This window comes from Brachyhypopomus gauderio, chromosome 3 (assembly GCF_052324685.1).
Source record: "Brachyhypopomus gauderio isolate BG-103 chromosome 3, BGAUD_0.2, whole genome shotgun sequence".
In the NCBI taxonomy this organism is placed as follows: Eukaryota; Metazoa; Chordata; class Actinopteri; order Gymnotiformes; family Hypopomidae; genus Brachyhypopomus; species Brachyhypopomus gauderio.
Genome location: NC_135213.1, coordinates 20,688,082 through 20,702,511, shown reverse-complemented (window position 1 = coordinate 20,702,511; position 14,430 = coordinate 20,688,082). Strand labels below are relative to the sequence as shown.

At 43.3% G+C, this 14,430-nt stretch overlaps 1 protein-coding gene across 4 annotated transcripts; it reads left to right on the top strand.

Annotated features, from left to right (window-relative positions):
* Positions 1-320: 320 nt before the first annotated feature.
* On the top strand, positions 321-14,142 carry pcgf5b (polycomb group ring finger 5b). Of its 4 annotated transcripts, none has more exons than XM_077000203.1 (9): positions 321-507; positions 1,557-1,876; positions 3,828-3,924; positions 4,913-4,968; positions 5,217-5,276; positions 6,712-6,854; positions 7,529-7,627; positions 7,886-7,975; positions 11,623-14,142. In XM_077000203.1, the coding sequence occupies exons 2-9, from the start codon at positions 1,765-1,767 to the stop codon at positions 11,668-11,670; spliced, it is 705 nt and encodes a 234-aa protein (XP_076856318.1). In that variant the 5' UTR covers positions 321-507; positions 1,557-1,764; the 3' UTR covers positions 11,671-14,142. The 4 variants fall into 4 exon arrangements, with proteins under 4 accessions (XP_076856318.1, XP_076856320.1, XP_076856317.1 ...); XM_077000205.1 differs by having other exon boundaries at positions 322-507; positions 5,217-5,270; XM_077000202.1 differs by having other exon boundaries at positions 322-507; positions 6,709-6,854.
* Positions 14,143-14,430: the final 288 nt, after the last annotated feature.

Sequence of the window (14,430 nt, the reverse complement as noted above, 5' to 3'; positions counted from 1 at the left end):
TAAAATAGGGGCTAAATGGAGTTCGTCCTGATATTTCTCCAATCAATTTGATTATTATCATAGCTCCTACAATATCTTGTGGAAAGAAAGATTAATTTCACAACAGAATGTAAAAGGGAGTAAAACAGACCAGAGATTATACTGGACAGCTAATAATGACTGGCAACTGGCACAAAGCCCATTTATCACAATGTATTTAATCTTTATTGGTAAAAGGTTTAGCGGAGTTTCTCTTATAGCACAGGATCAGGACCGGCGGGTAATTGAAGGCTGCGCCCTAGTTTGTGTCCAATCAGGGACTATCTGCTGTGGAATGAATAAAGCAGCAATGCGTAAACAAGAGCTGGAAACTCCTCCGCCCCCTTTCCCTATCATCTCTACTAAAACCAGTTCCGTATTCTGCGCTTCTACTTTCTGATGTGACAATTACTTGATTCATATTCCAGTCGACTGTACATTTGTGAAATTATTGCGCACCACCATGAACAAGGTCTCGTGATTTAGAAGGTAAGAAATGCGCTTTAAAGTGTAGAAGCCGACTACGCGATGCGATTGCGTGTCGTTTTCAGGTGTCTTCATAGTAAAGTTTCGAGTGGGATGGAAACCCGATCGTATGTCATATATCAAGTTCCTAGCCATGTGTTGGTCCCGGGGTTAGATGACAGGTTAGTGGCAGTTATTTAGTGGGGGCTACTAAGCGTTTCGTTCTTCTTCGCTTTAAAGTGGCTCACAAATGCTAGCAAATTGGGACGAAGTCCGCTTTAAAGGATCGCTTTACGGCGTTTCTCGATACTAAAACGTAGCTAATTTTACAGAGAGGTGGCGCATAGGATGACGCTGACAGTATTAGTGCAGGCGAACGACAGGCGTGTTGATGTTGGTAGGACATTGCGCTATTACAAGTTTACATATTTGTGTGGCTAACGTTGAAATGAGGGTCATTCGTCGAGATGAAGTGACATATCTGACTTAAAAACCTTCAGTCCAGTTTCGAGTGAGTGTAGTTTTTAGGTTGTAGAGACTGTACAAACTTTAGCAATCCAAAACTTTGAGGAAATGCACTAAAGCTGGCATGTCAAGATTATACTACGTACGCTTCGTGACGGTGTTGCTGTCAGATAGTAAAATGTTAGTCTCTTCATTTAACCCCCACTTTCATGTCATGTAAATTCGTCCTGAAAGTTTAGATTCAAGCTAGTGTTTACGCATTTTCCTTTTACAACAGTGTCATATATAGCGCATGCATGGTATTTTGCAATTTACCACAACACCCCGGGAGTGACTCTAAAAGCCATCGCTTTCGTTTGGAAAGAGGAGGCGGGGCTTCCAAGTATCATATAAAGCAAGGTGCACCTGTACGGATGGCAGTTGTTAATAATTGCTACGACCTTAAGTCTAATACACAGTCACAAAAGCACAAAAACAAGATTCCTTACACATAATTTAGGAATTTAGGAAGACTGATAATCATTTTTGCGCTACGTCACTAAGGCAGTGAATGCATGGAAATAAAAAGATGAACTGAATCTTTTTCTCACTCTTAAATTTTTTTTCAGGTACGGTGGGCTTCAGCACACGAGTACAATGGGGGAAATGCAGCACACGTGATATGATGTCACACAGCGTTGAGCATGGCATCTAGTAAAGGCGAGGCGCCCTTCAGAAGAGCAGTGTTCTGAGGCCCAGACGTTCAGTCCGTATACCCCTCAACACCCCCGCACGCACTGGTGTAACCCTCAAGCAGTTCAGCGGCAACAGGTGAAAATGACCACGCAGAGGAGGCACTTGGTGAAGGAGTTCAACCACTTCATCACCTGTTACGTGTGTAAAGGATACCTGATCAAGCCCACCACTGTAACAGAGTGCCTGCATACCTGTGAGTGAACTGCTGCTCCACTGCCCCGTAGCACGAGTGAGCCTCCAGGTTGTATAACAGACAATATGGGAAATGTAGAGTATTGCGTACACATTGTGCAGATCATGGGATACTGATGTCAGAGGCCTCTTCTACAGCAACAATAACTTACAAGCCTTATGATAGCATCTTCTTATATAAGGTTATAATTTTCAGGGCATTTAACAGACAGCCACAGCTCATGAGAGCATACAGTGGATAAAAATATATACTGCTTATGGCTCGGTAAGATAATTGATGCCTTTTGTGTTCCGAAACAGTGAGTTATGGTTATTGACCACAGTTATGATTATGAATATGAGATTGGATCGAAATGTAATCTGATCCCCTCATCGTCTGCTGCTAAGGGTGTTTACTGGTGGTAAATATTTGACTGTGATTTTGTGGTTTGTGTGTTTACTTTTGTAAACAGTGGGCCGAAGGTCCGCCTGTGTTTTCTTGTATGTTGTGATGGAGTGTGATGGTAAAGGTGAGAGCTCACTCCCAGAAATGACACCTCTCCACTCGACAGGGCGAGCACAGTCATCTGTAGCCTCAGTCACCATGACAACAAATATCTTCCTCCTTGAATAAGCTTTTTGTGTGTATGTGTGCGTGTGTGCGTGTGTGCGTGTGTGTGTGTGTGTGTGTGTGTGTGTGTGTGTGTGTGTGTGTGTTCAAATTATTTGTTTGTAGGAGTCAGTTTCTTATCTTTCAACAAACTGTGATTCAGAGGGGAAGAAAACCAACCAGGATTTTGGTTCAGTGCACAGCCTGGCTATAATGCTCTATAGCTGACAGGAAGATTTGGTTTTAACAGGAAGCGAATTAGAGAGGAGCACTATGGTAATAAGTGTGGCTATACTGTGACCGTTTCCATTTGTGTGCGATCTCTTATTGGCCACACATAATGTATTAGAGGTGGTTGATAATCTTTGGCACAGACAGTGCTGGTCAGTTGTGATACTGACTTTGTATTCGCGGATGGATGGGTATGACAGGAAGGCTTCAGATGGCTGCTCAGGATGTATAGGTCAGTGGTTTGCATACAGGCAGTTCCGCACATGTAGCAGTTTGCTCAGGGGGGCAGTGCGCTCTATATCTTAGCCCAGCTCTCTGACCAGTGTTGCTGACCTGGTTTTGTCTGCCTGCTTTTGACATTGTTCAGAAACATCTGAATTCAGAGCAATTTGTGCATCTGATGGTGCCATTGGTGAAGTCCAGTTGATTGACATCATGCATGTGTGGGTGTGTATGTATGTGTGTGCATGTGTATGGGTGTGCATGTGAGTGTGTGTGTGTGCTTGTGTATGCATGAGTGTGTGCATGTGTGTGCGTATGGGTGTGTGAAAGTGTGTGAGTGTGTGTGTATGCGTAAGTGCAGCTCTAAGTTAGCAGTCTGCTGCAGCGGTTGGCTGTGGAGTGGTGATAGGTGCTGCTCTCACTGGCCTGTCCTGCTAAAGTCTTATCTCATCCCCGCGCTTCAGGCACCGTTTCACCCGCGACCCTTTACTCTCACACACACACACACACACTTCACCACGCAGAGCGCCAGATTCCAGCCTTCCAACCACAGACGCAAGGGTTCCAACCACAGACGCAAGGGTTCCAACCACAGATGCAAGGGTTCGCAGAACTGTACAACATTCGAGGAAGATGTAAAACATTGCAGCTTATGGCAGTGATATCCCAGAGCGTTTGGCAGACCCTCGCATGGCAACAAAGCCAAGTTTTGCCCAGAGTTGGGTGGTCAAGTTCCTCATAGAAAGCTGCTTGAGCTGAATACTGCATAAAAATGAACTTCATTATGTTGGCTTATTGTTAATAGTCAGTAAAAAGGTCAATTGATTTGATTATGTTCATGAGTGTAAACCAGCTTTTTTCACTTCGTTGTGAGTTCATGTGATATTTAAATTTTCTCTCCCTTTGATAGTTTGTAAAAGTTGTATCGTCCAGCATTTTGAAGACAGCAATGAGTGTCCTAAATGCGGGATCCAAGTCCATGAAACAAATCCCCTGGAAATGTTAAGGTAAGAAAACTGTTGAATCATACACATATTACACATTTATCACAAAGAACGCACTGCCCAAAGAAACATTTGTGTGCTGTAACTTAAAGAGGTAAGTAAAACACCACGACATTTTGAAGTCATTGTACAGTAAACAGTAAACTAGCAGAACTTATTATATGAACACAGATGATTGTTCTACGAGTTTACTAATTCATTGTTAATTCATTAAAAATGTTTAATGCAGCCATGTATCTTTTGAAATTTATTAAATGCTATTGAATGCATATTGTTTGAGTGTGGTAATACGTGTGGTTGGTTGAATTTGTTGGCACAATTACTTCAAGTTGCATATCTCACATTTGTACAATGGAAACTCTAGTAACTGGCTGCAAATTTGACACAAGTTACCTGAGAACATTTAACATTGTACAATAAAAGGAATCGTTCCCCAGATCGGTGCTCTAACCCAATGTGTGTTCCACTGGCTGTAATCAAATTCATCATTAAACTGTGACTGACCCCAACAAATTAGCAATATATGATGATTGTGAAAACATGTGCATTGATTAAGATCCTTTTTAGGGAGTCCCAGGTGAAATTGATTAACCTTTTCCTGTATAGCGGGAAACATCATATTGAGCAGAGGCAGAGTCTCTGGAAGATAAATTTGACATTGGCAATACTGGTGCGGGAACGTTTTGTGTATATCTAAGATATCAGCTGGGTCTATTTCCTGACCCCGGCCACCCACTACCCAACAAATGCCCCCACACCCCGGCCTTGTGCACAGGTGCAGCCTCTCTGGCCAGCCCCGCCCCTGGCTATTGCAAAAACACGATAGCCGCCCCACCCAGCTTCTCCGTGTGCTTCCGCCTGGACATCAGTGATGGCGGCACAAATGCTCCTCCACTAGAGGAGCTTTATGGCTCATGTGTTTTCATTGCCTGGTTCACTCACTTTGGTTGTTTTTTTTCCTGTAATTTCTCTCTTGCTCTCATTTATAAAGGTTGGACAACACTTTAGAAGAAATCATATTCAAGCTTGTGCCTGGTCTCCGAGAAAGTAAGTGTGCTGGTTGAGCTCTTGCTAAAATGGTGTTTGAAATGTCCTTAACTCTTTTGGAAGTTGAAGACAGCAATTCACTGTGTCACTGATGGGGCTGAGTAGGCAGAGTACTGGACCATTTCCTCTATTCATAAAGTCCTTGACTCTCTCTTTCTCTCTCTCTCTCTCTCTCTCTCTCTCTCTCTCTCCCCCTTTCTTACTTTATTTCTCTCTCTCATTCTTTGCATCTCTGCTTCTCTGCTCAGAGGAACAGCAACAGGAGATTGAATTCTGGAAAAGGAACAAGTCAAAAGAAAATGGTGAGGGTAAGCATTTTTCTTCAAATGTCCAGCTGAAATGACAAAAGAATCACGACAAAAGAATTCAGATGGCCCCATCAGCATTGTTCAAAATACAGTGATGGTTTTCTCTTCCTTTCTCTTGAAAAGAAAACACAATATCACAAGACCTAATTGAAAGCATCTAGGTGGAGCCTTATGTGATTCACAGACTGAACGCCTGTTGCCTATAGCGTATGTGCAAAGGTTAAAGCATGAGGCCTGGGCCTGAGAGCCTGTTGTCGAGACGCACAGCTGCGCAGGTGCCAGTGGGGGTGTTAAATTTCGATTTTAAAGGTGACAGCAGACAGCTGGCGCTTGGCAGACCTCTCCGAGAAGCTCTGATTATATCTCTCTTCGTGTCAACACACCAAGGTGTGTGTGGAGGGAAGCAATCACTCAGACACAAATACCTAAGAGGATTATACTCTCAGGCGTCCCATTGAGAACATTCTTAAGCAAAAAATACAGGTCTGTATTTCAGAGGTTCCCTCAAAGAGGTTTACGGGGAGTAGATGTCTTCATTACACTGTTCCATGTCCACCCTGACTGGAAATCTACAGGCTAGAGCTCTTACAGGCTAAAGCCTTTACAGACTACAGTCTTTACAGACTACAATCTTTACAGGCTACAGCCTTTACAGGCTGAAGCTTTTACAGGTTAGAGCCTTTACAGGTGTGTCACGGTGTTGATCAAGCCTGGAGGCAGTATCAGTTTGTAGAGATGGGGAAAAAACAACCTCTGCAGTGCTTCATGCAGTTTGTGACCAGACGGGAACATCAGGTCAATGTCGGCTCGTGCGACATGGATCTCGCTGTTCTGAAACGTGCTGCCTCTTGGGTTTGAAATTCAAATATTGTCGACACAGAGAAGCGGTTTGGCTTTATTGAATGCCTCGCAGAAAGGGCGCTTTGTGTCGCTGCCGTCCTTTTAGCACTGAAAATCATCCAATCGCGTGTCAGCCGTGCAAATTTTACTGAGGGGCTTCAGTCTCCACGACAACTCGCAAGAGTGTGCAGCTGTAAGCAATTCTTAATGATCGCATAATTACTTTCCTCTTCATTTCCCCCAAGTGCATCTTCTTGAATATCTTCGCTCTTATGTGTAAGGAAGAATGGGGCAGGAGGCGGCCGCTCTTTTGAAACGCCGCGTCTGTTCCGTTCAGCTGCGTGATTGTTGGGCTTGTTTGCACTTTTGATCTGTTTGGTTGTTGGGGAATATTCACTCGGTGGCTGTAAAAACAAGGCTCCTCATGCCTTCTGCATGTTCTAGCTGTCTTCCCCGTGTATTCCCGCTTACACCTGCGGAGCGCGACAGGATTTCTGTTTCCGTCTGTCTGGTTCTGTGATCGTCTCCACGTATGCCTTCCTGCCTCGCCGGTGTTAGTCCAGAAGCAATGATTAGCGTCCTTGCTTTTCAGAAGATGGCCCCCTGTGTAAGAAGGCAAAGGTGTCTGAAGAGAACAGCGATGTAGGGGATGGCGACTACCACAGGGGCGACCCGCAGATAGCCATCTGCTTAGACTGCCTACGCAGCAATGGCCAGATGGGAGAGAACATTGTTAAGGTTAGCCATGTTGGGTCTCTGAATCCCCTTCATCATGGCCCTCTCTCTCTCTCTCTCTCTCTCTCTCTCTCTCTCTCTCTCTCTCTCTCTCTCTCTCCCTCTCTCTCTCTCTCTCTCTGATCAACACTTCCCTTCCACCCAGGAGCAGGACATGATCTTGAATTAGATTCTTTGCATACAGTCCCTACTGATTAAGACAAAAGACCAGGTAGATCGTCTGTGTTCTCAAGAACAAAAGAGACGTTGATCATTCCCCTTCACCTCCCGTGCTCCCTCACTACTCTGTTCATTCACCCCTCTCTCTCTCTCTCTCTCTCTCTCCCCTTTCTCTCTCTCCCTCTAATTCCCCCTAATTGAGTACTGAGGGTCTGACATGATGCGCTGATGAAGAAGCTCCTCTTGCCTCTGCCTCCCACTTTGAGTCCCGCTCATGTTCACTGACACTTTGGGTCATATATGATCAGATTGTGACTCTAATGCAGCCCCTGCTCAGCACATCAGTTTCTCCCTAATGACAAGGATGCAGTTTTTAAGCCTGTTATCTAATGTTCTTTTTGTTCAGGCTGACAGTGAAGTGTGAGTGTGGTAGTGTAGTTCATCTTGACTGGTTCACCTTGAAGCAGTGTTTGGAGAACATAGCACAGCTGTCGTAATGTGCTGTATATCCTCTGCAGGGCTTAATGAAGAAATTTATCCGCTGCTCAACTCGAGTCACTGTCGGAACAATCAAGAAGTTCTTAAGTCTCAAGCTAAAGCTTCCAAGCTCTTATGAGGTAATGCCTGTACTTTGTGCATTTGCGCGTGTGTGTGTGTGTGTGTGTGTGTGTGTGTGTGTGTGTGTGTGTGTGTGTGTGTATTAATGAGCACAAAGCTCAAAAATGTCTCAAAAGCATGTCAAGCCATAGTGAGTACACAGTAGATGCAATTAGTTGCATGTTGTTTCTGTGAACTATTATTATAATATTTTTTTTTCTGTGTGTGTCCGCATTGTCATGCAGTAGTAACTTAACCCTCCATGTGTCTCTCTGCAGCTAGATGTTCTATGCAATGGTGAGATCATGGGAAAAGATCACACCATGGAGTTCATCTACATGACAAGATGGAGGCTTCGTGGCGAAAATGTAAGACGTGCCAGTGTCTCGTGTTCTCTGCTCGTGAGCTCGTTCTGCAGCCTCTCACCTGCAGATAGAATGGGAGCGCCCTGTTCTGGTTCAGCCACGGGTTGCTGCTAGGCCAAGAACACCCAATCAAAAGGCAGCCGCTTGTTTGGCAATCTAAGGAAGAAACTTGACACTCATGGCTGTCACATGATGTTGTCATGCATATATTTTAAGCTTGTCACATTACACAAACCTTATGAAACATTAATGTAAAAAACGACAACTCTCAGAAGCCTGATTATACAGACATTCGGTGTAAGTAACTGGGCAGTGTGTAAGTAATTGGACAGTTACACAGTATTGGTGAGATATGAGACAGTGTCTGTGAAACTAAATTGTAGGCTGTTTTCATTAATGTGAGGCTATTTCCATGTTGATCATTCATTTCTTGACCAGCTGTGTTCACCTACATGACTCATTTGTGCTCAGGAGAGTTAACAGGAAGCCTTAGATGTTGACATTTGGTTCTGCAGAGTAAAGCTTTTGATTGTGAGGACCAAAGAATACCTATCACGATGCTGACGAATCAGAACAGATCAATTAGAAACAAAATACCGTTTCAAAAAAACACAGTTAAAAAGCAATTATGCCCTGGTAAACTTGCCAATATAGAACAACCTGGTTGACTATGGAAAACCATAGTGATGGACGACCAAAGAACATTTTCAATTAGGAAGAAAAAAACTTAGATTTGTCAACAACTACGTGGTCATTTTGTAGTCATTTTCTTCATAATGGTTTTCATCCACAGAAAGGACCATACAGGTACATTGTATGGCCAAAAAGATGTGCACACCCCTCTGAATTATTAAATACAAGTGTCTCAGGACATCCATTGCTAACAGGTATATGTAAGTCAAGTACATAGCTATTCTTTGGCAGTAGAATGGGTCATATTAAAGAGCTCTGTGACTTTAAATTTGGCACCGTCAAATGATGTCACCTTTGCCACAAGTCAGTTCGTGAAATGTCTGCCCTACTATTTTTGCCCCAGTTTAAATGCTCAGTCACAAAGCAGTAGGCCACACAGAGTGGGGTTACCAAGTGCTATGCACATACCACCAAAAAATTGGGAATCAGTCACTGCAGACTTCCAAACGTACGATGGAAGCAATGTCAACACAAGAATTATGAGATGTCAGATTAACTGAAATTGGTCATCATGGCCAAAAAACAGCTAGAAAGCCAATAAGATGACAATGTACAGTGCGCAGTGTCCGCTGTAGGGTGTTACGAACTTCACCACTGGAGCGGTGTGATGCACTTCACCACTGGAGCGGTGGAAACGTGCTCTCTGAAGTGCTGAAACCTGCTGTAAACCTGCTGTCTCCCAGTCTGATGGATGAATCTAGGTTTGGCAGATAACAGGAGAAACATACCGGCCTTTTTCATCAGTTCTTTGGGGCTGTTTTTTATGATTTGGGCTAGACCCCCAAGTTCCAGTGGGTGGTAATGTTAACACTTCAGGTTTCTACAGACTACAGAATACTACAGATATTTAGTTATATGCCTCCAGTCATGAGGCTCCAGTTTAGGGAAGGCCCTTAGTCGGTGGCCCTGTGCACAAAACACAGTTGCCTGTGCACAAAACAAGATGACCTTGGAATACAGTAATGCTCATGGTCCAGCCAACTAATAGAGGTGTAATGGTCAGGTGCCCACATACCTTTGGTCATACAGAGTATATACTTGAACTTAAGATAACAATTTTTGGGGTGTCGGTCATGTGAACTAGACCTTAACTTGTAACCATGGAGATGCCTGTACTCTAAATCTGGACCAGTGATGCGCTCTTAGATGAGGTAGTGCGTGCTCAGGCAGCTGCAGGGTCAGAGGTTAGGTCACAAGAATCTGAAGTGAAGCACACAGGAATGGGGTGAAGGCTCACGGCTGCTGTCCCTGTGCGAGGGTCTCTCATCTGGGCTCGCACTCCCTCCTGCTCAGCCCTCTGGGGAGTCGTTCTTTAGTGGTACTCCATGCTGACACCGTTAGGACCACAATCCTCTGTCCTCGTTCGTCATGTCAATTTGTTTGAAGCACTTTCCTGTCAGTCCCTGGTCAGGGTCTATTTCAGTCCTTTAAATGTAACACACGTTTTTTGTGTGTGTGTGTGTGTGGGGGGGGGGGGGGGGGGGGGGTGTTTGTTTGACTTCATATAAAGGTATTTTATAGGAGGAAGTGCTTAATTAATATTTAGTTATGTGCAAATCAGCAGAGTACAGTGTTCATGTTTAGGGCGGTATTGTAGGTAGCTTTAATGAGTCCAGGTTTTTTAAATGAGTCAATCATATATGTTTAAAATAACAGTTTACTTTACATACCTTAGCCACTGAGGCAGCGTATATACTGAGTCTAAGGAACGAGAGCACCTGTTGAAGCTCTGTGCTAGAATCACTGCAATATCGATCAGCATGTTGGAAAAAAGTGCACATTATTATTTGCCAAGCAATGTAGAGAGCCCATTTATCTCCCAGTAAAATAGGAAAAAGGCTGAGGGCATGCCTTATCACCAGCCCACGATCGTCACGTGATTCAGGAATCAATATTGGAGCGGTGCGATTGTTTCACATAATAAGCACTGAGGCAAACAAAAGAGTAGTGTCATGGAGGTGTCGCTTTCTTGGTACGTGGAGCGGGGAGAAGGCGTGCCAGCTACCTGAGGTTCTGCAGGAATTCCCACTGGGCGGCAGAGACGCGGAAGTGGGTCAGTGAGGGCCTACGCCTCATTTCCTCTTTCTCTGGCAATGCACAGAAACCTTCTTCTGCTCTCTCTCTCTAAAAATAGTCCCCTGCCAGGGTTATACGAATGAACTGTTTGTGTGTGTGTGTGTGTGTGTGTGTGTGTGCACACATGTGTAAGTGTATGTGTCTGTGTGCATGTGGACATTTGTGTGTATGTGTGTGTTTGTTTGTGTGTGTGTGTGTGAGGGAGTGACTCAACCACACTTAACTGCTATCCAGATTATCTCATTCTCTCTGCCACTGAGCCCACTATATGTCACCAGTGTTTACATGAGTAACCTTATTATTCAGTCTGGGCAAAGTTCTAGAAGATGCTTATTTAAGCTTTATGATCAGATATTTTAATTCTCAGGTGTAACATGCTGCTTCTCTTTCATTTCCCACGTGCATCTGGTGGTTGAAATTGAAAGTCTCTGTCACGGGTGTAGAACATGGAGGAAAACCCGAGGAAGCAAAGATGAGTCCCCAACTGAAGGGTTTAATGAAAGGAACTAAGCCAAAGCCTAAAAAAACAAAACACAAAAGTGCACTAACCAGAACCAAAGAAAGCTGACACAACAGTGTTATTAATGACCGACAGTCAGTCAAAGAAACAAAAAAGGGTTCTAAAGGGTAGAACATAGTAACGTTACAACCTCTGGGTGGTGTGGCAAATGAGGCCACACCACGTGAAGGACATGTGGCAAGAAACCAAAACCCAAAAAAAGCCTCATTGGGGAAGGTGGGGGTGTTGGTGGAGTTGACACACTGTCACAGTACAGTGGTGCAGCCTCAAGTCCATAGTCCATTACTCAGTTGTAACTAAAAACCATCTTGCAATTGTATTAATTCCTGCCTGACAGTGCCTTCTGCCTTCCTTTCACTAGGCCTACCCAATGGTACTTGAATATCGTCCCCGGATCGACTTTGGCTAAATGGACTACTGCACTCAGCCGATTACAGGTGGATCAAAGAACAGACATGCTTCGCAGGAGCAGCCCAAACACGCCTATCTTCTCCCCTAATCTCTCTTCATTTGAGGTCATGTGTCCTTAATTCCGTCCTCTTCTTGAACTGTCTTGGCCCTTAGTGGCACACAGCCGCAGCTACAGTCACAGCCACAGCTACAGCCATAGCAGGGACCCTGAGTGTTTGGATGCTCAGCGACTCCTGCCTCAGTCTGCTAGCAGGATGCGTGTTCGCTGCTGATCTCTGGTTCCATTTCATGGTCCACCAGCAGGACTGATGGTACGAGGCGTGGTCGGGTCGGCATGGTCCACCAGCAGGTGTGGTCAGGTCATGGGCCCGGGGACATTCACAGGCTATGTGAGAGCTTCTCCAAGTGCATTCAACTTCAGCTGTCCCTATAGTAGTGCCTTTTCCCACACATTCTGTGTCCGTGACGGTAATGTTTTTTGTACAGAAATGTAACATTTGAGCCTTGTTCATAGCTAGTAAGAAAATACAGTGTCTTATGAGCCCTTAACATTTTGTTTCTAATTCACATAAGCTAATTCTGTCAATATCATGCTTTTACCACATTGTCTAGTCAGCTGCTACTCCGGGTGACCCAAAGCCTCCAGTGTCTACTGGGTCTATTGGTCTAACAATACCTTTGGCCCAAAAGTTAGTGGTGAAGCTTCTGGTAAAGTAGAAGTAGTTTGGTTAAACATGTAATTTCTACTTAAGTTTTCATTGCCTTTAATATTTTTTTTAAGATACATTTTTACACATATGAACTTTAATATATATGTAATGCTTTCTCAAGCCCAGCAATGAATTCACTTCTGGAAAGGTGTGAAATTCCAAATAATTACACTCAACTATCAAATGATTTTGATTTTGACAAAATGATTTTGGGTTTCCCTTTCTATACAGTAAAATGCGAATATGCAAACTGACCAAAGCAATGAGGAATTATACAAATGTAGTATAAAACATCTCTTGAAATTGTAGAGGAGCAAAAGATTAGATATAATTTTGCTAAACTACTCGAGTTAAGTGTGCCAGTGGACATCTTGTAGTCCCTTTCTTTCTTCCAAAACCTGGAGGTGTAGCTCACATTAGGAGCAAATGTAGATTTTTGCTGCATTCCAACATGGACATAGTTGTTTAAATGAAGGAGAGAAAAAAAGAATGTATTTCTTCAGTGACAAAGATTGTGTTATACACAATATCTAATTTTCTTCCACATCTGAAGTCTTGCGTGTTGACTCCATGTATGCCCTCTAAACATACACGCGTTGGTCCCTCACAGTGAGTCACTGGGCTGACTTTTGAGGTCTCATATTCTTGGGCTAATTTCTCTTTAAGCTACATGTTTCCTGTATTTGTGTATTTGTTACACTGTAGGCCAGATTGTGATGGAGGTTCTGTACTCATAAATATTCTCATATTTTTTTTATTGAAAGTGATTAGCTAGGTGTCACTTGCTTCAAAGAGGAGATTCTAAGGTGATCTTAGTGAACATGTCTTTTTATGCATCATAGCTTTAAAATGAGACCTGCTTGCCTGTCTCACATCAAGTAATGTAAAAAATTTAAAAGTGCCCAAGCTGACAGAAATAATCAAAGAACATGTTCAAAAAGATTTATTCCTTTAGACCAGGTTGTTGCAATCTGAATCATCTGTGCAAAGAGATCACTACAGATTTCCCAACTATTAGACTTGTCATATTACACCAAAGACACAAAACATAAGCCCTTCACAAGCAAAATACTCACTAATACATCAGTGTAACAGGTGCCTTACAGATGCACCATTCACAGACGCTTGTAAAGCCACAGAACATCTAAACGTGGAGGCAATTGGTTCTGGACTGCAGACCATTCAGCAGAGTATACGTTCTGACAGTTTAACTTGAGGTCTGAAGTTTTGTTCAAGTTTCTTTTTGAAAGGTTTGTGAGAGCCTTAGGAAAATTTTACACCTGACAAATTCTGATTGATTCTCACATCTGAAGATCAAAATGGAAATGAAGCCCAGTACTCAAAGTTTTTGTTGTTGTTGTTTTAAGAGGAGCAGGTGGGTAGGATGGGTTGTGTGAATATGAATATTATACATTGACTCAAAAACGCTCAGAATATAGTAGTGGTTTAAAGTGGTAGCTCAGTCAGTGTTTAGACTGCATACTCCTTAAATTGTCATTGTGCTGCAATGAACTGTATGTATTTTTGTAAGAGGAAGCACTTAAAAAGTTGTATGTTTAACCAACAAGATGCTGCTTAGAATAATCTATTCTATTTTTCAATGTAAATTGCCTGATATCATTCCTATAGAGACTAGACATGTACATACTGTATGCAAGTTATTCTATGTGTAATCCATTGATAAATACATACAAGTCACAAGAATTGTTTATGTGGTGTGATTTGGATTCCAAGCTTTTTGAATAAAAAAATTAATTAAACCGTGCCGTTAGCTCTGTGTGAAACTGCAGCTGTTTTCCTGCTTTTACCAATCAGTGCAAGCCAGCAGCAAGAGCTGCAAACATAGTGCCTCTATCGCTTTCTTTAGCTTCGGGACCCTCACATAATGCCTGGGCATTTGGGAGGGGGAGATGTGAACAGGGGTCAGAAATCACAGCCCTGACCTTGGCCTGCGTTAGCCCCCAGCTGCATAATCCATGACTCTTCTATGACAATTGCATCTAAATCTGCAGCAGTGCAGAGTGCACAGAGCTGTGGGCCCATAGCTC

What these genes read in the sequence shown, in the direction of transcription:
- pcgf5b (XM_077000202.1), top strand. Translation starts at nt 1,765, where the DNA reads ATGACCACGCAGAGGAGGCACTTGGTGAAGGAGTTCAACCACTTCATC. An exon ending in TGTGCCTGGTCTCCGAGAAA is followed by an intron (nt 4,969 to 5,216) that starts GTAAGTGTGCTG and finishes TTCTCTGCTCAG; the next exon opens with AGGAACAGCAACAGGAGATT. An exon ending in GTCAAAAGAAAATGGTGAGG is followed by an intron (nt 5,277 to 6,708) that starts GTAAGCATTTTT and finishes CTTGCTTTTCAG; the next exon opens with AAGATGGCCCCCTGTGTAAG.